Source organism: Anopheles gambiae, chromosome 3 (genome assembly GCF_943734735.2).
Source record: "Anopheles gambiae chromosome 3, idAnoGambNW_F1_1, whole genome shotgun sequence".
Lineage (NCBI taxonomy): Eukaryota > Metazoa > Arthropoda > Insecta > Diptera > Culicidae > Anopheles > Anopheles gambiae.
This window is the reverse complement of record NC_064602.1, coordinates 45,015,588-45,037,620: the sequence shown is the minus strand read 5'-3', so window position 1 is coordinate 45,037,620 and position 22,033 is coordinate 45,015,588. Positions and strand designations below refer to the sequence as shown.

Genomic DNA, 22,033 nt, shown 5'->3' with positions numbered 1-22,033 from the left:
CAAAGAAATTACCTCCACAATTTGTGTGTCCCGGATAATCCCTTGAAGTTACTTCCAATCAGAACAATAAAGCAAAACGACACTTTGATGTTAGCAAAAGCGCTTGTTCGAGAATTAATTTTAGGAGTATTAACCGATTTTGAACAGTACTTGTAGGAATTTGAACGACGCAATCAGAAACGCTTCGAACTCGTTACCAAACGATCCCACAAAGCCTCACGAGTACGAGGAAATGTCATTAATTTCACAAACCCTCCTGAGGGAAATGTACTTGTCTCGAATTCCGAAAAATTTACCAACGATGCTAATAACACGATAGCAAGCAAACGACTATTGCCCAGGCGGTGCTAACAAATGTGTGTGTTGCGCTAAAAAATCCCGAACCAAACAGGGGAGGCGAATGTTTGAGATTTCTATCGCACAACTATCTGACTTAACACGGAGACTTTTCATTAGTGACATCCGCATCAAATGAGCCTCGGCACCCGTTCCCTACTCCGCCTACTCGTACCCTTCTCATGGCTCTATTCCAAATTCTGCACGTTGTCCATGCTGCGTATTGGCAGCAATACTGGACATTCTAAAAACAGCTCCGAGTGGTTGCTTCCCCGAAAGCGGATACCTTCAACATCCTAAAACTGAACTCATTCCCGGAAAGGATAGCAAGAATAAATTTAATACAACAGCCCAATTCCCCGCATGCCTGTTTGGTGGCCAAATGAAGCGCACGGGTGAACAGTTTGTACTGTAACAGCGATGTAACAGTCCAAGCATTTCCATCCACGGTTAGGCCTTTTTCTTGTTCTTTTTGTTTTTGCACTAGCTTCCTTTTTTTACTTCACAAAATGACCCCGAGGAGTTAATTAACATTATTTCATCACCGCCTCGGGCTTATTCTTACGAGACGATTTCACGAGAACAAAGAATATCCATCAACAAGCAGCGGGCATAGCGGATAATTATATGTTCACTTTTCTGTTTGGTGCCGTCTTCTAGGCTCCATGGACGGAGACGGAGGAGGTCTTAACTAAGCATTCGCGAAGTACGGTAGGATTTGTAACAACACTTACCACTACTACTTACCTGCTGATAAACCTGCTGATACTAATAATACTGATTTTTTTTAGCTAACACGAGAATTCATGGGATTATTAGATTATTATATGGTATTAGCTTGTATCTAGCTCTACCAACATTGAAAAGTTCTGGTTACTTTTTTTATGAAAAATACGGAGAAGTGTATTGGAAAGCAGTGTTTTTTTCATATGCGTTAATCTTACAGCATACTTTGCATGTTACTACATCGGAACTAAACCTTCTGGGAAGGCTCATATAAATTTTGTTTATTTAATAACTTCGCTCAAACTACAAAAGAAAAGGCCCTACAGTCGATGTTTATTGCTTTGACCTTTAACCAACCACACCTACCGGCTGAATTTTTGTGGTAAACATTTTCAGCTATTGGGGGCATTCACGATACTCGTCATGATTTAAGTTAGATTTCAGCCAGTGTGTGGAACAATATGTATCAACCGGGTTGATGATTCTCCATACTTAAATGACAGTTGCGTGCAAAAAATGCATCACAAAATCGTTTTGTTATCCATTTGCAGTTTGAAATGACTTATAGTACTGTTAATACTCGTTAAAGCAAAGTTTAAATTTGCCTTAAACCTTTACCTACAAAGTATGTATGCTTCTGGAACCTGAACAAGCCTGAGGCGAATGAGCATTTGTTTACTTTTTTTCAGGCTGAAATAATCTAGGTCAATATTCATAAAGTACTACAGGTCGATCTAATCTTCATTTGATAGTTAGGAAGTCCAAAGTTTCATTTTAAGCCCTTAGCAACTGTCACTCCCCTGCTGCCAATTTCCATAGAAATTTACATTAATGGTCCCTCCTATATTTTAAGCCACAAAGCTGAAATTTTCTGTTTGTTAGTGGAACAGTATTCATCATCCGGGTTGTATCCATTTGACAGTTTCGTTCCGTCATATTGGATTTTAGCAGTTGTGTACAAAAAAAAAACATTTTAAAATTGTTTAGTTTTCTTTTTTTCTGTTTGAAATGAATGAAAGTACTTTTATTCAACTAAAAAAGTCGATCAAAGCCATTCTTCCTATTCTCAATACAGCAAAAAACTATCAATCCGTCGTGAGCTAACGACGAAACGGCGTTTGTTTACATATTTTTCAGGGTGAAATAATCTAGGCTGAAAATCTGATGATAGTTTTGTGTGTGATTTTGTATGGAGTATTAACCTGATTCCCGTCACTAAGTGCCAAAGTCCATGAAAACAACTGGCTAATATCGTAAAAGCCTCCAATAATGGCAATAGAATTCAGATCCATATTCCCACAAGTGGTCTAGCCACCGGTCTCCGGGGAGCCGGTCTCGTAGTACAGTCGTCAACCCGTACGACTTAACAACATGCCCGTCATGGGTTCAATCCCCAAATAGACCGCGCCGCCATACGTAGGACTGACTATCCTGCTATGGGGGGGAATCAATTTGTCACTGAAAGCCAAGCCCACAAGTGGGCACAGGCAGGCCTTGACCGACATCGGTTGTTGAGTCAAAGAAGAAGAAGGTCTAGCCACCATGATGCAGGCTAAACACTTAAGGCAAGTTTAACATTTGATTTTGTATGGCGTGTTGACCTGGTTTAAGCCGCCAACTGTCAAACTCGATATTACAAAACTAAAACTAAAAAAGCTGACTAGTATCGTGCAACCTCTCTTTTTTGGTTATGAGCTAAAATTCTTTCATTTACATTTTATTATGATTTTTTAAACACCGGTAAAAGATATTCTATACATAACTAAATGAGATACATTCGGGTACAAGGCATTTGCTCGAACACATTCTCAAGGACTAGTTGCTCAAGCTTAATACCTACTAACGGATTCTTCTTTTTACAAAATTTCTTTCCAACAGAATCGTAGCTTCGGCGTTCATTGCAGCTGACGTGGATCAATGCAACGATGCCCTGGAATCGATTTTTGGCCGTCGTCATGTTTGCGATCGTGAGTCCACCTTCTGTCTGCTGTCGGAGCTGGACGCTTCCAAGCCCCGGGGCAAGTATACTTGCGTCTGTCGCCCCGGTTACTACATTCCCAACGAATCAATACAGGGGTTTTCATCCGAGAAAGACGATGGCAACATTACAAACTTTAGGTAAGCACAAAACTCGTCTTGAAAACGAAGTTAGTGTTCAAAAAGTTCACTAAAACCATCCTCCACCGATACGACCGCTTCCTTGCTTCGTTTTAGCTGCATTCCTTGCCCAAGTGCATGCGAGTGTGATTCGGAGGGTAGCTGCAGCAGCCCGGACGAGGACTTTAGCACCGAAACACTCATGAAGGCTACGATCGGTGCTATCTTAGGAGCTTGTATGCTTTGTTGTTTAGTGTTAGCGTTAATTGTGTTCCGCCAACGGAAGTGCAAGGTACGTGTGGCTCGGGGGCGTTTACTATCGTAACATTTCCACTGCATATAATGAACGGTGTTTCTTGCTATTCTGTGCTTTCTTTGCATTTTACTCTCTTTTACAATACAGACCATTGCCACCGGGATGTGGACCATTTTAGAAACAATTTTATTCGGCATTTTACTTCTATACTTAGCGGTAAGTGGTCGTAGATATATTTAAAGTTTTTTTCATTCATTTCAAAATAAAAGCATTCTTATCGGCTTTAGTGAAATGGAAACAATTAATTATCTTTAAAGGTTTTAGTGAATGATTAAAATTTGAAACAGAAAACGGAAAGCTATCAATTAACAAGCTATCAAAACCAAACTGGATTGTTTTTCTGCAACAAGATTAATTAGCAAATTAACCATTTAACCGGAAACTAAACGACATGCACCGTCTGCGCTCGTACTGGAAAATGGCAAAAAGGCACGGCAAACCGTTCTTAATAATTCACCCGTCGTGCCAACACGAGCAGCACCCAATTGCGCGAGGGAAAAAATGTATGAAAATGAAACTGTCATCAATATTATTCACCCGTGACCCATTGCTGCACCCCGCCGTTACACGTCGAAGAGAATTAATTTAAAAATCTCATCCCCATTTTCTCGAGCACCCCTTGCCCTTCCCTGGTGCGGCAAACTGTTTCGCGAATGATTTGACAAGACTGGAAACCATTAAGTAGGCCACGATGAAGTGAACCATCATGAAAAATTTAGCGGCTATCCTGCTCACTTTGGTGACCTGGTTGGTGAAGGGATGTTTTTTTTTTAAGTAAAGCAAACCCTTAGCGGGCCGATAGCGTCACGCACCATTGGTTGGGTTTATAAATAGAGAGCGACCGAAATTTTTACGGTAGACTCGGTAAAACTTTCAACCGACTAAACAAAACAAAATAACGTGACATTGCACCGGATTTTACTCTTTTTCTAGCTCTTTTGGTATTCTTGTAGAATATGGAAAGAAAATTTGCTCCAAAAACAAACCCTCAACCGAAAAAAAGAAACAATCCACAAGCGACCCGCATCACACTAGTTTTTATCGTGATCACGTGACCACGTAACACACAACCGCTCAAACCCCCGGTTATTGTTCGACAACAATTTTAATCAAAAGTTTCCAGTCATCATTAAAGTTGCAAAATATGCTCCACCGGCTCCAACAACTCCAACGGTGCGGTTCCATCAGGAAGATTTCTCTTGATTCCGTCCCGTGCACTCGGTGTTTCGTCTCGACCATCTGCTATCCCCTCATCCTCTCCCTTCTTTGATGAACGACCATTTCGGGGTGGATGTGTTGTAGATGGATCTGTTCGACCATTCCATCATGTGATGCACGGCAACAGCAGCCGTGCGTGTTTAGTGTCGGAAAACTAGTTTACCCGTAAGCATCACCTGCCATGCCAACAACTGGGACACAACAATAATTATTAACAGTCAGCGCGACACTTTCCGGCACTTCGAGCATTATGGTTGAATTACTAATGAGGATGTTTATAAAACAGGACGTTTTTGTTCTCTGTGATGCTGTTGCTACAAATTGTGGTGTTCGTAATGCATATGCATACCGCACGAGAGGGTGCGGGTGGCAACAAAAAATACTCGAAAAATTAATTAGCATTGCAAAGGGAAAAACTTTAGAATGAAATTGTCAACTTGCTAGATAGTTCTATGTGTGAAGTGACTTAAAGGATGTTTTGATGTCAAAACAGTGGATATATTATATTCACATGGAATTTGAAGGCCTTAAAGCTTACTTTCAATGTATGTTATTTATAAACGAACCAATTTTTAAATTTCCGACAACATCCCCGTCATGGGTTCAAGACCAATATGGACCGTGCCCCCATGAGTTGGACGGAATATCCTGCTAGGGGTAATCAATCACTGATAACTGATCTTTGGTTACTGATATTCAAGCCTATTAGTGCTAAAAACAGGCCTTAGCCAACAACGAGTGTTGTGCCAAAGAAGGAAAATATTTAAATAAACTGATACTGACCAATTTAAGATTTAATACTTAATACTGGCTCCCTTTTTTCGGCCATTTCAAATACACATGACAAACATAAGTGAAACAACTATTGCGTCAATAACCTTAGACATCTTATTAATAAAGCTCCCTAATGGCAGTGTGATCGCGCTACTGGTACTACCAAGGACGAAAAATCCTGCAAAACCGATGCCTGGTTGCATGTACCTCCTCAGGTTGTCACAAGCAGATACTATTCAAATTTAATTTACATCACTCCAGTGCATCTGTGCGGTAGCGTAATGTTTCGTCTAATTGATCACAACAAGCGTCACAACAACCAATCAATTACATCATACGTACCAACTTCAAAGCACTTGCAAAGCAGATGAAGTTGCAAAGCATGTGCACATACATCATCAAACGTACACACACCTAACCAATGAAAATGAGTTTCACATTCAGCCGCCAGACAGTGCAACAAACCAAACATTTTCTACGCATCGCCGCACTATTGATCAGCGTGCACCGCAAATAAGCACTGCTAATAGAATGGTACAGTTTGTTGAACACTACGCACTAATATTGACCATTTCAGTTGATGGTAAACAGTAACAGCGGGTTCCCATACCTTCCCCTTGTTTTATTTCACCGTGCACTCTACGACAATTATATCACAGTATCTGGGGGCAAATACACACACAAGACACGCAAGACGGTAAAGAGTAATGAGAGAGCAGGTGCAATGGAAATTAATTTATGACATGATGATGATTAACATATCGATTCGATAAACGACGCGCTAATCAGCGAGCTGGAAAACGATGACGATTGACAAGCTCATTGATTAAGGATTCACAGATACTGGAATCAACTCAAACGGCACCTCCTCGGCTTGACACGTGTCATTTCTTTGTATGATAAATCAATATAGTATCGCATAGCAAGGCGGCTATTTTTGTTACCATTCTAGGTTGCTATCTTTTTGTTTTAGTAGCCTGTCCAAAAAGGGTGTCGTACAGTAATCTTAAAAGTCTCTTCGGGAATTCCACTCCCCGAAATAAGGAGTTAAGAAAGTGTCCCAAAGAATGAAAGTTGGGCGGTACAGTCTTCAACTCGTACGTCTCTCCGTATCAAGGACTCCGGCTGCGTGCTACTCAAAAAGTCTCAAAAGCCTTTATAGACCGGCATGACCGCGTAGGTCGTTACCCCAATAACGGTTAATTTCACAGTTTTCTATTAATATACTTAATTGCTACCATACTCATTACAAGTAATTACGTTCAGAAATGAATAATTATCATTTATTACAGCATAAATGTGGGAATAACAAAATTATGAGATATAGAAACATTATAAAACAGCTTCTCTGACAAGATAGATTTGGAATAGCTGGTGCTCTAATAGAAAAGGTCCCCCAATAAAAATGTAATGGAACGCCACACAACGAGTTTAAGCCGTTCCAATATCTTACTCGTTAAGCGGGAGACTCTTTTCCATATACTTTGTATGAAAATTTAATCATAAATGTGTTGATATAAAGCTGTTAAACATTTTCTGATAGACTTTTTAAAAATAAGCCAATATCATAACAATTAAAGCAAAGTTTAAGGTATACATTCTTAACCACGATTTTTTTAAATATATATTTCATTAGATTCATTCGCGTCAAATCTACAATGCACATATAGTCATATGAAACACCGTATGATACAAAGTGGTAGTAGTAGGCAGATAATGCGTTGATAATCAGAAACACATCATATTATTTTTTTAATAATATTAAAAAATGTATCAGAAACATCAATTGTATTACTCGCTATGCGAGATGTTACTCGTTAAAAGAGGTAACAATTTAGATTTGATGTTTATGCAAAAAAACTCGTAATGAGGGGTTTCACTGTTATAATAGAATAACAATAATACACCAATAACAATAACAATACAATATATTAACGAAATAAATATTCAACGAAACTTGTGAAGTATCTTACACCCTTCTATTACACCGATAGAATTTTGGATTGTTTGAGATGGGTTTGTTCGTCTCTTTTCCGTTTGACTCACATAATTGGCCCTTATGTTGATTGAATAATACCAAGAATATAATATATGCACACAACAGTAACTTACTATGGTCAGTGCTACCTGAGATAGAGAATAAATGTTAAAATATTAAAGATTATTTAAACAATTTTTTAACAACAAATCTAACGTTAAATAACAAATTCCACTTCTACTGACAGTACGAATGTTATGTACCCATACAATGTATCAAATTTTCCCATTGATTTATCATACATTCTGCTTTCGTATTATGAGACCATTTACGAACAAAAGTTCCTCATAAATCGGCTATCGAAATACATCCATCTCGAAATGAAATCCATCCGCAAATTGAGGCTTTTCCTTCCCGACGCTCATTCAAGGCCACACAGCCACACCACAGCAGCAGAGTGCCCATTCAATTCGAACAAAGTGCCATGACTAGCCGTTTCCGTGCATCAGTTACAATAATCAAGCAGAAAAGAGCTGACCCTGTGATGAATGCCATAGCGGCTGTGTATCAGTAGCTGAGTAGCGCTTCAATCAACATTTTTAAGGAGTCTCACTTTCTACACCAATAGAAATGCGGTCAAATGTGGCACACACAAAAAATGAATATCCTGTAAGCCGCAATGTAGAGAAGAGAATACCCGAAATGGGAAACCAAGGAGTGCGGGGTGTGTGTTTGTGTGTGTGAGTGCAGGGTGGATAAACATTTGGAACCAAAAATAGTATAAGAAATAGCACCGAAAACATAATTTCAGCGGTATGTCAATAAACTTTAGTCGGCTGATGCCCGCCGAAGATTTACTTTTATCTACCTAAAAACGGCACACGTACAAAAGAGAAAATGTTGACTTTGCACACTGCTTCGAGCAACCCCTCTGCAGCCATCACGTAAAATCGAAGCTGCTTTTGTGAGCTTTACGAGAGAATGGGGTGGAAACTACGCATGCTAGCAAAGCAAGCGATATTTTTTATGCCATTCGAACGATCAATAACCTTTTTGGCTAGATCATTTTATAATTTTGTTCTCCCTTTTATGCTGAAATATTGCTAATACGTCTAAAAATGTTATTCTTCTACTTAGTATTGCAACCGTCGTTAAGGTACTGACATGCGCAACCTCACAAAACGCTTCGTCTAGAAAGCTCAGTATATATAAGAATCCAGGATTGGGCATGTTGGTATTATTGTAAACCTACCGAACTAGGTTATAATTATGTGTAAAATCAATACTGATAGTGGCACTGCCACTCAACCAAACATTTAAAACCACATTAATTGCAGTTTTGATTACTTCACCGCAATAATCTTGCTCAATACCACAGAAACGCATCTGATTGCTCCTCAGGGAATCGTTTGTCCTCCCGGGTTCGCAAATACCTCATATCGCATTGTGGGCTGCCGTTGTCGCACCCACAAGCGGATTCAATTTGCGATTGATTTTACCACACCAAAGCAATGTCAATCCACGTTGCAGTCATGCATCACCTAGCATTACAGGAGCCGTGAATAGCGTGTGAAACGCACGAATAAACACAACGGAACGAAAAGCGATAATGATGTCACTCTGCCAGTGATGAACGCAGGATGAACGACTGTACAACACCATCAACTAGCAAGATTTTTTTCCGACAGAACAAAAAATTCAAGAAATTCACCCATTATCTCCCACTATGGGGGATATATTTCCGCTCTCATCTCCTACCTTTAGACTAACAACTTTGCATTTTATTGCTTCCCGGTCGCAAAGATTTATTTCACGATACGCAGTCGCGCGTTTGGTTTCTGGGTAGTGGCATTTTTGCCAGCTGGTTTAAGTTGACAAAGCTTTCATATTTCCGTTTTACTATCGCTGCTACCAGCATGCTGTCTCCTACGGTCATCTGTCGATATATGAGTTCATTGTTACAGAGACACACGTTAAGTTGATTGCTCAGAGTTGATTGCTTCACGCTGAACATGAGGAATTTCACAAGGAACACAAATTAGATCTACACACGCAAAGGCTTGTTAAACAAATATTTCAAAAACTATAAATGATATTTGTTTTTATTCATAAACTTCATCCTAAGATTAATTTGTACGCTCTCGAGCAAGCACTGCGCCCCAGAAACTTTATGCTTAGAATTGAACGAGCGCGAACCTTCAGAGGACCTCATGATTCTCATGATATTGTTTCAATGCATTGAATAAGTTCTACTGATTTTTTGACTTGATTGCTACTGTTTCCACGTTTGAATATTCATTAATCTGTTCTAAGATATAGCTAATAAGGTTACTTTTTTTTATTTTTAAGAATTGCACGCGCTACTCAATTGTCTTCATCAATCAATAAATATAAAAATCTCGTGTCACGGTGTTTGTTGCCAGTACAAAGATTAATATTGTCAAAAAGATTAATATTGTTGTTTATTAAAAAAAACAATACACGTACAACAATACAACAAGAAAAACAATATACATAAAAAAACAACAATATACGGCAAGTGGCAATTATGGCGCGCTGGTGATATAATTGTCAATTGAGTGAATTTTCTGTGACAGAAAGTGGATTCTATGGCACCCTTATCGGACAGGCCCAACAGGAGTTTATATAATCCATTGGAATAAAATCATACAACTGGAATCCATTATCCCGGCCTTAATAGCGGTCGCCTCCATCATGCCTATCCCTCGGTCCTTGTGGACGGCCTAAAAAGACTTTACGGACTTTACTGAGCCTGACGTGCTTGATGCGCTGCACGACATTGAGATCTCCTTATAGCTCATATAGTTTGTCGTTGTTTTTTTTTTCTTTTACATATACGGGGCCAAAGATCATCTTCGTCACGAACGCAACGAAGAGACTTTCGTTATAAAAAAAAAAACAAATCAATTTAATTAGAAAATAAAAGAATGTATTAGTTTAATCGTAGCTACATTTCGAGTTGATATTCTTTAGTATATTTAATTGTAGTTATTAATTATAATTCTTGAGAATATGGGCATCTAAAAATGTGAATAATAAATCTTTAGAAGATATGTTTACATATGACATTTTCGAAAGAGATGAAATTAAATATCTACAAAATATCTTGTTATATGTACTAGTTATATATCTTTTTAAGTGCAGAAACACAACAACTTTATGATACAATCCTAACATGCTCTATTAAGATCAAATGATTTGCGTACCAATTGATTGTTGATTGCTGGCAATAAAGAACTTTCAACTACATACAACATACCATTGTATGTTTTTACCTAAGTTATTAAAAACTATTAGATACATTCAGTAAAAACTTATATTAATGCATTACGTTACTTACGTTTTAGAATATTTCAGATACATATCCAATATACATTTATGAGCAACACAGTGTTCGAAATAAAACATGTCTCTATAATAAGTATTGTTAAAAAGCATACCGTATAAAGACTTCATTAATTAGCCTTAATACGTGCATTTTTTTAATTTTATTTTTTAACAGCGGAATTTGGGGCAACTGTGCCATACGGGGCAAGAGTGCCACCAAGCATTTTTCCTTAAAAACTTAAGTTTAATGATCAATTGTGTATACAGTTGGTTGCTTTCCAATGACTAGGTATACTGAGCCGAATTTCATATAGACCAATCGATATTTCCCATTGTTTTGAACTGATTTATGTTAAGTTTCAAAATTGAGCAGAATACTATAATTTTTTAATCCAACCAAATAAGCTCTCACAAATCATGCGAACAATCAACCGAGAAAATATTTACACCACCGTATAGCTGTGAAAAACGTGAAATTTTTTGTGGGGTTAGTTGAAAAAAACTTTCTTTTTGTCACTAAAAAATTCAATTTCAAAAAAGTTACAACTTTTGGGGCAAAAGAACCATCTCTATTTGGGGCAAGTGTGCCACCATCTTTCATAGGCGCGAGCGCGAGTCAAAAATGTAAACATTGTTGTAGCGTCCAGCGGTATGGTGCGCTTTTACGAGCGGATTCTACTCCGGAAAAACAGACCAGCGACAACCCATATTCCGATACAGTTTGTGATGAAAAGGGGTTCAATGGTGACTCAAGACATGTAGATAATGTCTTTTTGGACCCTTTTTAAAACGCTTCAAAAACTGTTTTGTTTGCATTTTTTTCAAGCGAAGCTCATTTATAAGTGAGGAAATAGATGTAAAATGGTTATGAGATTTAAATCGGCTTTTAAAAAACACGTTTTAGTGAGTTATAACTTGAAATGCTTAAGGTGGCACACTTGCCCCAAATTCCGCTAACTTTAATTTCTATCAAACTGATTCTTAATAGCCATGTTATTACAAGTTTCCATTCATTACTTGAAATAATTTTTCCTTTCGCTTCTGCAGGTTGCGCTACACTTCCTGCAGGCATCGACTGTGCGTTGCCTGCTGGAGCCGTGGTGTCGCGAGCTGGGCTTCATCATCTGCTACGGTGCTATCGTGCTCAAGCTGTACCGTCACCTGGTGGAGTTCCGCACCAGAAAAGCTCATCGATGGGTTGTGAGAGATCTCGATCTACTGCGCTACCTGTGCGCCATGATCGTCGCGGTGCTGTGCTATCTGGCCGCCTTTACCGCGACCAGTCTCGACTTTTTACAGTACAGCGAGCTGGTGTGGCAGATGGACCAACCGCAGTCGATGGACGCCGAGCAGGTCGCGTCCAATATGTGTCGCCCACTTCGCTGGGACTACGTAACCGAAGCCGGCGAGCTGCTAATACTCGGCTTCGGTCTACAGCTAGCCATCGCCAGCCGCAACGCAAACACACAATTTCGGGTAAGTTTGTACACGCTGAACTGTGTTCATTTGCGATAAAATCATATTTTCCTGTTGTTCTTTTCATTCTCCATGAACAGGAGCGACAGTTTTTAGTAGCCTCCATACTGATCGAGTTTCTCGTCTCGTCCACGTTCTACATACTGCGCTTCTGGTATTTGGAGGAGTTTAATCCGTCTACACTGTTCTTAGCGCTGTTTGTGCGCTCGCAGCTGACCAACACCGTGACGTTGGGTTTGATTTTTCTGCCCAAACTCTGGTACCAGCATAAACAGGTAAATGTCGGAGGGTGAACTCCCTTTTCCTGGCCCCCATTTCCATCCTTCTCCTTCCTAGCCCAGCCCGGTCCATTCCGAAACCCCTTCCATCCCTGTTCACAGAGGAAAAGTTACAAATTCCACCATCGATCGAGACGCTTTGTGTAAATTTTCCCCTTCAACTGCAATTGGACAAATGTTTTGTAAAGTTGTCACCCCTGTCTGTATTGGAACACACAGTCAAATTAGTAGCTTCAGGAAACATCCTACAATCGGATCCGTATGCTCAAAGAGCGAATACTTCTCCTCCCAATATGGGCCAAACCCCTTTGTTTTTATCCCACAAGACCAAACACACCAACATGTCCTGCGACAACCCGCTTTTCATCCAACCCATCCAACCCATCTGCCCCTTCTTAATGCTGCCCTCGCCTATGCCTATGCGCCAACACAAACACCGCCTAATGAAAAAGTCAAGGGAACCAATCTGCGCTAGCACGCTGCGTGTACTTTCCGTTAGCAAATAACTATGTTGTTCAATATATTCGTCCCACCTTTTTGCCGTGACTGTTTTTGTGAGTGTCATCCATAACCGTGCACTCAGTATCTGTGCGGATTGTGTCTGCGTCTGTGTAGCATTGTGTCTGTAAATATGTTTCACTCCCGCCAAGACATTAACATCAATATTTTGTCACCTTTTTTAACATTCATTCACACATTTTGTTTTTACATTTGTTCTGACATGTGCGTGCTATTTTAATTTTGTTCTCTTAATTCTCTAAAGCATTGAAATTGATAAACAAAAATTTCTTTATTATTTTCACTCGTTTTGCACACCGAACCATAAACAAGCTCATTCATCTTATGAGTTTCCACTAGTCCCCCAGCCCAACGACGCAAGGCAGCTTGGCTGAGCAGCTTTCGTTTGCCAATTATTTACTCCACGATCTGCACACTGGCTAGCTAATTATTTCAACATTAGCCAAGCGAAACCGTCGGCATAATAAATAGAGGTGCTTCTTCACTACGCCCAAAAAAAGGGAAAACGTTATGTCATCGAAATTTACTTTCATTCTCCTCAAAAAAAAAAAGAAAAGCAAAAGGAATAATAATAATCACCACCCTGTACCCCCGAAGGGTATAATGTTTTCCAGCTTAAGTAAAGATAAGATGCCGGCGTTAATTCTTCCGTACCTTTTCCGCGTAGCATCTCCGCCGACTCCGTTCTGGTCGTCGAGTGTTTTTGTTCTACTTTTTGCTTTCCTACTTGCGCAATGATTTAACAATTTTTACTCCCGTTTGCTGTTTTGCTGACACATTTTTTTTTATCAACTACGACGCGTAAAGTGCCCACCGGCCTGATTTTCTTACAAAATGTGCCATTTTTTTCATAGACAATAACCTTGCGTATTTTAAAATGAACCGATTTCGGTTCGGGAAATGTGGGGTGAAGGAAGAGAATACATGGCAGAGGTTCTTCTTTTCACGAGCTTCTTCCCACCGTCAATCAGATGGGAATGGTGGTACAGGAGGTGGTTGGTATTAAGCCAACACAGACTGCTTTCTTATCTCGTCATCATCATCGCACGCTTCCTTTTACCATCTGTCAACCTGTTTTTAGAGGATGGGGCAGTGGGGAGCTCTGCGTGGCATGGGACGGACGCTATGGGCTTGAATGAAAAACAAATTGAACCACTTATTTACAAAATGTCCCCACCCGTTGTCCCTCCCCGGGCGGCGCTCATGAGGCTTTTCTCACACAAGAAAGATGGCGCCAACGACGGTGGCATCACCGTCGGTCGTCGGTTGTTTACTGAAACGATGTCAAAGGCAGGATGTTGTTTTTGATTCATCGTTATCAAGATAGCGTGGCTTCGGTGGAAAATAAACTCACACCCATAAAATGAGTCGCGCTGCTCCTCAGCCAAATGAGCGCACTGAACTAGCGGTACGTCTTGGATCGAAGCTCAAAGCTGCTCCACTGTCTCATTATGCTGCAACAGACCGAAGTGCGTGAACAATCGAAAATGTGAACAATCGTATGTGTGTCTTTTTTCCTACGCTCGACCGCTACATGTTGTTTGCCAATTACTAAACATGCTCCAGCTAGAGTACCTTCGCGTCGTTTCGAGAAGCGTTAATGTTGACATACGCCCTTCTTTTCGGAAGTGTGGACGCGAGTACCAGCTTCCCGCATCGTCGGTGCAATTGAGCGAAATTGATTGCGTGTTTATTCGACTGAAACAATCTAAACGCGACTGCTCCGCGGCCTTCGGTTTTTCCAACCGGGTGACACGCGGAAGAGAGTTAATGCAAACACATACACACACACTCACACATTGGCTCATGCTTGATTGGTTTGCTTTGGTGTGTCCCATTCCCTCAGAGGCGGCCAAATTGATGGCAACGTACAACAGATTCAAGCTAAAGGTGTTTGGTTTTAATTATGTCGCTCAAACAATTTAAAGTTCACTTCCACTTCACAGCGCATTAAACTGTGCCTTATTGTTGGTTGCAGCTTAAGCACTGTTTAAACTCAAACGATCCTCTGACCTGAATCTCCGGGATTGGAATGGTCCTAAGACAATTGTTGGATTTTTAGATTTATAAGTTAATCAATTTATAGAAAATTTCCTCCTATGGCACATCGAAAGGATGATGAGCAGCACTACCAGAGGTGGATCCATGTTTCTCAAACAAATTTTCATCCGCTTCTAACAATTCTGAAGTATTCATTTATATAACTAATTGAGGATGATTGATGATGAATAGATCCGTGAATGTTTGGATCTTCATATAAAGCAAACACTTTATAAATTATTATATCGTAGGAAACTTTCTTGATTTAATCAATCTTTACAGAAAGTCTTTCAGTCCTGAATTATTTTCTATCTGGGCAAGTTATGATTGCATTAAATTACAGAATGTTTTTTAGATAAAGACAAAGGATAAATCTAACTCATTGAATGCAATAGTTCAGGTCTGATGAAATGAAAAAAAATTATACAATTAAATCTTTTCAGCCTCTAATTCTTCTTCTACTTCTGCTTGGGGTAATCTTTTCTCCACTGAATACTGTCTTAATGTACATGAGTTGTGAATTTTGTTTGTTTTTCGATGCATAACTCAAGTAACTTTGATTGTTTCGGTAACGGTAAGGTAATGTATGTAATATATACATACCAAGACCGACGCAAGATTCAATGATAAACCACCAAACCGGTTATACCAAACGCATAAAAGCTAGCAATAAGTATTTTATCACGGAACAGAACCTGGGAGATAATCGATACACATCCGGATATTTCAGGAGCCAGCGTTTCAGTAGACTTCAGATCTGGTCTAACCGCTTTAACGGTTCAAATATATATTCTTTTTTCGTTAAAAACATTTGTGTTTATGCAATTGAAAATGCATTTCAATGTATTGACAAAGTTTTCATACTTATTTCAATATCATAACAGTACCAAGCATTTCAGCACAATTGGCAAGAGCGTATAACAAACATGCTTTGATCCAGAAGAAACCTTTCCGGAACGATGCTTATCCATCATTATGCGTCAAGCGTTCCAAAAAGTTAGCCCAGAGTACTTATCCTCTCCTTTTCGACACTCCCCTCTTCTTCACTCAACCGTAAAAATGTATCGAATCAATGGTAGCAGCGGTAAAACGGTTTCCTGTAAAAGTTTACCCTTCCTTCACCCGATGCCATTGCAACCGGAAACGGAAGTTTTGCTAATGTCAGTCCCAAGAAACATCACACCAATTTCTTGCTAACTGACATTACTAAATGCAAGCAAGAAAGGACAAACACGAAACAAAGTGACAGCATGCCTTATGTCTTGCAAAACTCTCTTCCAAATTACAGAACTACGTTCTGCCCAACCTCTGCATGCACTCCAAATCTGTGTGTGTTACTGTCTTACGCTTCGGTGCACACTACCATCGGAAGCACGCTCCGTTGTAGCTCGCAAACAGTGCACACGTGCACGGGCTCTTGCACTTTACTCAGGAAAGCTAGAAACCGTACGACCCAAAATTGGATCTTTATTATCCGCTTGCTTCATCGCCCGCGACCCATTGCCCTAGGGGACGATAATCCAGGATAAATGTGTAATTTAACACTTTACACCCATTGCTCTCCCGAGCCGCAGGATGCGCCAGTCGCCAGTTTCAAGTTTACAGCTTCCCCAGTGAAAACGAAGCTTGGACAGACTTTCAAATTACGTCAGTAACTGCCAAACCAGCGTCCGTTTCTAGGGGCCGAAAACTTCCAACAAACACACTTATCCCGTGAACCACGCGGCCGTCCGACGGAAATTCGGTACACGGTGTGATTTTCCGCAGTTCGAGCAAGCATCGTGCGGAATATATATGTATGTGTGTGTGTGTGAGCGGAAGTTGAAGTTGGAAGAAACCCCTTGCTCGAGTATCTCCGGACTTTATTAAATTACATAAATCATGAGAGGAAAATTCAATCGAAGGGACATTTCTCATCGTTGCGCTTTTCGCGCAAAATGGATGACGCGTGGTGATGTTTCCCCTTGCGTATCTGCAGAGGCAGCAAAGGCAGACGCAGAAGTCACCGGTAACCACCGGCTACACGTACACGGATTCCATGAAAGATTTGATGCCCACGAACAAGCCAAAAAAAAAGCTAGAACCGGCACCATCACACAAAATCTTCCACCGAGCCCACTGGCATGGTCGGGATGGGGATACAGAGAGAGAAAAGATGTTACTCCTGCGAATCCTAATCAAATTTTCATGACAATAAACTTTGTACTGTTGCGTTGGTTCTTTAAACGAGAGCCACCGAAAAGTTAGTCACGTAACAATCTTGAACGCGCACCAGAAAGCTTGTTGCACGTAAACGTGGCGAAAAGTTAAAATGAAAAGGCACACTGTAAAACATGAAAGATACGCAGACGACACAGCTTTTCCACCGCCTTCTATTTGGTGCGTAGCAGCGCAGGCGTGTATATGTGTGCCTGCGTGTGTCTGTGTTTATGTGTGTGTATGTATGTATGTATGGTATGTATGTGCGGTTCGAACTTTGTCTCCGCAGGTGTTGTTACTTGACTACTTGGATATTGAAGCATATTGAGGTGCCTCATCTCATTAAATATCGCTACTATCTCCCTAGTTTCCTTAGCTCGTCACGTCCGTTGCACTCTTTTAGCGGGAGGCAAATGAAAGAGTTTTCATTCTCGCTGCTCTCAAACACCTTAAATAAAGTGTACTGACAAGGTGCGACGTGCTTCGGTGAGAATGTTGTTGGCATAATCCACTAGAAGACAGAAGATGGGAAGTAGTGAACGAGCAGTACAATGAAAGGTACACTGAAAAAAGTATAGAAAGGGAATGATAGTATGGTGAGTCTGAGTTAGAGTGCTAAGAAAACTATTGATGAAAGTGATTTACGGTTGACGATAGTCTTCGGTTAACAATAATATAAAATCAAGGATTTATAGCTATTTTATTAAATTTTAGAACTGATGTTTTAACATTAGGTCATATAATACGCACTTTAAGTACCAAGGGGCGGTCCCATGGTACAGTCGTCAACTCGAACGATTCAATAACATGCCCATCATGGGTTCAAGCTTAGAATGGACCGTCCTCCCATAGCAAGGATTGACGATCTGGCTGCGTGGTAATTAATACAGTCTCGAAAGCCTGTATAGGCTGGCATGTCCTCGTAGGACGTTACGCCAAATAGAAGAAGAAGTATCAATGCAGGGTATTGATTACTTTTTATCTTCTATTTCGCGTAACAACCTACACGGTCATTCCGACATATTCAAACTACCGAGGAACAGTCCATACGAGGCTTGAAGGCCCTTGAAGGGCATGTTATTAAGTCGTGCTGTTTGACAACTGTACCACGAGATCACTCCTATTTTTTCGATAAATAGTCTAAGAAACTGTCCAGTAAGTTTAGATGAAAATGGCAAAAGATAGATGAAATTATGAGCTGTCCGACACTGTAACCTTTTCCGATCTAATTTATAGCGCAGCGTAAACAAACCATAGCATAATATTATTTCCATTAATAAGAAGAAAAAAAAATATTTGACCCACCCAAATTACAAACTAAGCTAAAGCCACAAATTTATTATATCGTTTTATAGTGAAAGCAGCGTTCTTAAGAACCTTCCAACTCTCTCATCTAATAGTCATACAGCCTCACCCCTACCACTCACGCACAGTTTATTCACTATTTGTGTGCTTACAATTGCTGTCCTCATCGTCTACCTTCCCCTGCTATGGCTACGGTAAAGTTAACACGCCTTCAAAATGAGGTAGCTCTACAACCTCCCTTGCAGACATTACTTGTGGACAGCGCGCCCCGGTGTAGGAGCGAGCATTCTGTGTAGCGACTGTTTTAACTTTCACTGTTTATTATCCTTACAATCTTGTGCAAAGTTTAGGCACCTGTAGGCAAATGTTTTCCTTTCAGCTAATCCTTTCCTACCATTTACGCCGTCTCTGTGCCGGATATCTTATTCGGTGCCCTAGGAAAGGCGGTTTCATAGTTTGCATAATCGTACAAGATCATTATCTTTCCCTCAAAGAGAGAGTTTGTGTGTGAGAGAGGGAGAGAGAGAGAGAGATAAAGCGAGAGAGTGAGGGAGAGAGAGAGAGACAGGTAGACGGTACAACAATTGCTCCTCTTAGAAACGGTATGTGCAGTTGTCATGCATCACAACCGATATGCTTTTCAACACTCTACGAGAGCGGCTTAACCGAACGACAATGAAAATACAGCACAATTCACACATATAAACCGTTTATAATTCATGCGTAAAGATATTTTATTCGCTAACTGCTTGAGATGGGCTTAGGCATGATTCAAATATCTATTCGATGAGCCATTATGGCGCATTCGATGTCAAAACTTTATTTCCCGTAGTGTCCCGAGGACTAATAGATAATCGACACCTATACAGGGTGGCAACCTAAAAGTGATGCACATTCATTCATTTTTGTCATAAAATTCGAACTTCTTTTTCTTCTTTGGCTCAACAACCGATGTCGGTCAAGGCCTACCTGTACCCACTTGTGAGCTTGGCTTTCAATGACTCGAAAATTCGAACTAGATTTTATTTATCTGAGGAATCGATGTTAATAAAATGCTAAGGTAGTCTAATTACATACATTGTTGTTAGTTGAGTTCAAATCTTTCTCGATTGGTACGTGATAACGGCCCGTAAATACTTTTCAAAGTCATTGCAAGCCTCGCGCACATCTTCATTCGGCATTTGGTCCCAAATCTTCACCAAACGATTCTTGAATTTGTCCTAGCTCCAATGCTTAATATTGTCGAAATTTCCAGGCTTGTATCCCCAAATTCTGAATGTCAATGATGATATTAAAGCGTTAAAATAATCTGATTAATAATTACATTAAGAGTATAAACATATTGTAAATACTTTAATTTTTGATCTCATTTTTAATACCATTCGTTGACATAGTCCTTCCCACGGCCCTTAAGCTTAATATATCTGACAGTCAATCTTTCAATTTGAAACTTATGCGGATGTACTTGTATTCAAAGCATAAAAAACGTTCAAAGAATCATTATAGTAGATAGGTGTTGAGCCTCAAAAGTACTGTTTGTAAAAATATAGCTAGTTGATTGCAAAGTTATATATTTAAATAAAACTGTAGTTTTGAGGCTCAAATTGTTTTTGAGAGATTAATCAAAGACCTTGGTATATGTTTTTTTGTGTGAAAATATGTGTTAAATTCCAATACAAATTCACAGCATGATTGATCAACCTTTTGTCATTGAAAAATTTCATCTATTTGTTGGGATTTTGAATAAAATTCCCCCGAAGTCATTTTTAACCAGTTTCTGGTTGAATTGGCAAAGTCAAAATATATTGAAAACTTGGGAAACCCTTTTGTTAAAAAATGTTGATTCTTCTTCTTCTTTGGCACAACAACCGTTGTCGGTCAAGGCCTGCCTGCCTGTTCCCATTAGTGAAAGTGAGCTTGTCTTTCAGTGACTTATTGTTACCATAGCAGGATAGTCAATCCTACGTATAGAGGCACGGTCTATTCGGGACTTGAACCCATGACGAGCATGTTGTTACGTCGTACGAGTTGAAGATTGTACCACCAGACCGGCCCAAAAAAAAATTTGATAGAAATGGGAATTTTCGAAGTTGATGTATTTCGGTGCAGTACTCAACAATACTCTTTCATGCTCACAAACTTACATATTTTTGTGCGATAAGTAGAGCAAAACTACGCAATGAGAAGTACGCGATATTCTTCACTATACACACACACACTATTTGTGAAAAATTAATACTTCCTATCTGAAAACTGAGCTGTACAGTTCACGAATTTCTTCATTATGATCTTTTACAAAAAAATTACCCCTATCATTAAAAATGATACTATGCCATATTATAAATGCAAAGCACCTAAAACATTGCGCTTCAACGAAAGCAATATGCGTAAAGCTACTAGTAATGAGAACTAGAGTGAAACAGTTAACCATTAGGTACGGCCATTAGGAAAATCTTCCAATCTCATCTTATTACCAAATACCACACATTCATCTTAGTTGGTCTGTCAATTCAATTGTTTCACTTGTTTAACCAGTTGTCTGTCACACATATACTGAGACACACACACACACACATACACACATTTTCTCTACCGACCTGCATTTCTCTATTGAATGTATCTATAGTGTCCTACTCGCTCTAACACTATCTCAATCTGTATCTGTACTAATCTTTCAACATTGGAGCCAATGTTCGCTCAAAGATCGCTCAAAATATCTTCAATAGTTGAGCAATGAATACAAACTTCATTTCATTTGTCAGACAAATCTCTGTATGTTTGTTGTTTGATGTTCTTTCGATGTGTGTATGTGTTTTCCTTCTATTTCCTTGTTAATTCCTCGTGAACAGCTGCCGCGCGACAACCAAATGCATTCAAGCATTCGCACTACCATTAAGAGCCGCATTAAGCAGTAACACAGTTTTGAACTTCCTTGAAAAAGATACGCGCCAAAACTCTCAATTCACGATTGTTTGTCGATTCATCCATCGTCTCTGTATGGCTACTATCTGTACCGTATCATCTGTTTCCAGTTTGTCTAGTAGCAAACGCTATGCATTCACTGTGTTTCCTTCGAATATCATTTTCCCTTCGAATAGGATCCTTCTTCCTTCCCTTTTTCTCTCTTTCTCTCTTTCTCTCGGTCTCCTTTCTTACTCTCCCATACTCTTTACCTATCCTGTTGGGATCTATTGATGTTGTTCGTTGTATCATTCTGTTTGAATCCAAGTAGCTTTGGTTCGATTGTGTTCTGTTCAGTACCCGCTCTCGGGTTCATTATTAAGCGTACGTCGCGAGAGGTTGGAATCTCTTTTCCTCCCGTTGCGTACGTCTATGTCTGTTTGTGTGCGTGTTTTTTGTTTGTTTTGTTGTTCTTTTTGGATGTTCCGTGTGTGTGTTGTTGTTGTTGTTGCATCGTCATAG

General features: G+C 39.8%; 1 protein-coding gene across 18 annotated transcripts in view; it reads left to right on the top strand.

The window, feature by feature from the left end:
- LOC1279347 (metabotropic glycine receptor) overlaps nt 1–22,033 on the top strand; it is a 67,175-nt gene that overhangs the window by 34,576 nt on the left and 10,566 nt on the right. For 17 of the 18 annotated variants that reach the window (XM_061659389.1, XM_061659379.1, XM_061659381.1 and 14 more), the window contains 5 exons: nt 2,941–3,180; nt 3,277–3,451; nt 3,563–3,631; nt 11,841–12,269; nt 12,350–12,544. In XM_061659389.1, the coding sequence (XP_061515373.1) occupies nt 2,941–3,180; nt 3,277–3,451; nt 3,563–3,631; nt 11,841–12,269; nt 12,350–12,544 (1,108 nt within the window). Of the gene's footprint in view, nt 1–2,940; nt 3,181–3,276; nt 3,452–3,562; nt 3,632–11,840; nt 12,270–12,349; nt 12,545–12,999; nt 22,027–22,033 lie in introns of those variants that run through there. The other variant, XM_061659390.1, reaches the window with a different exon arrangement.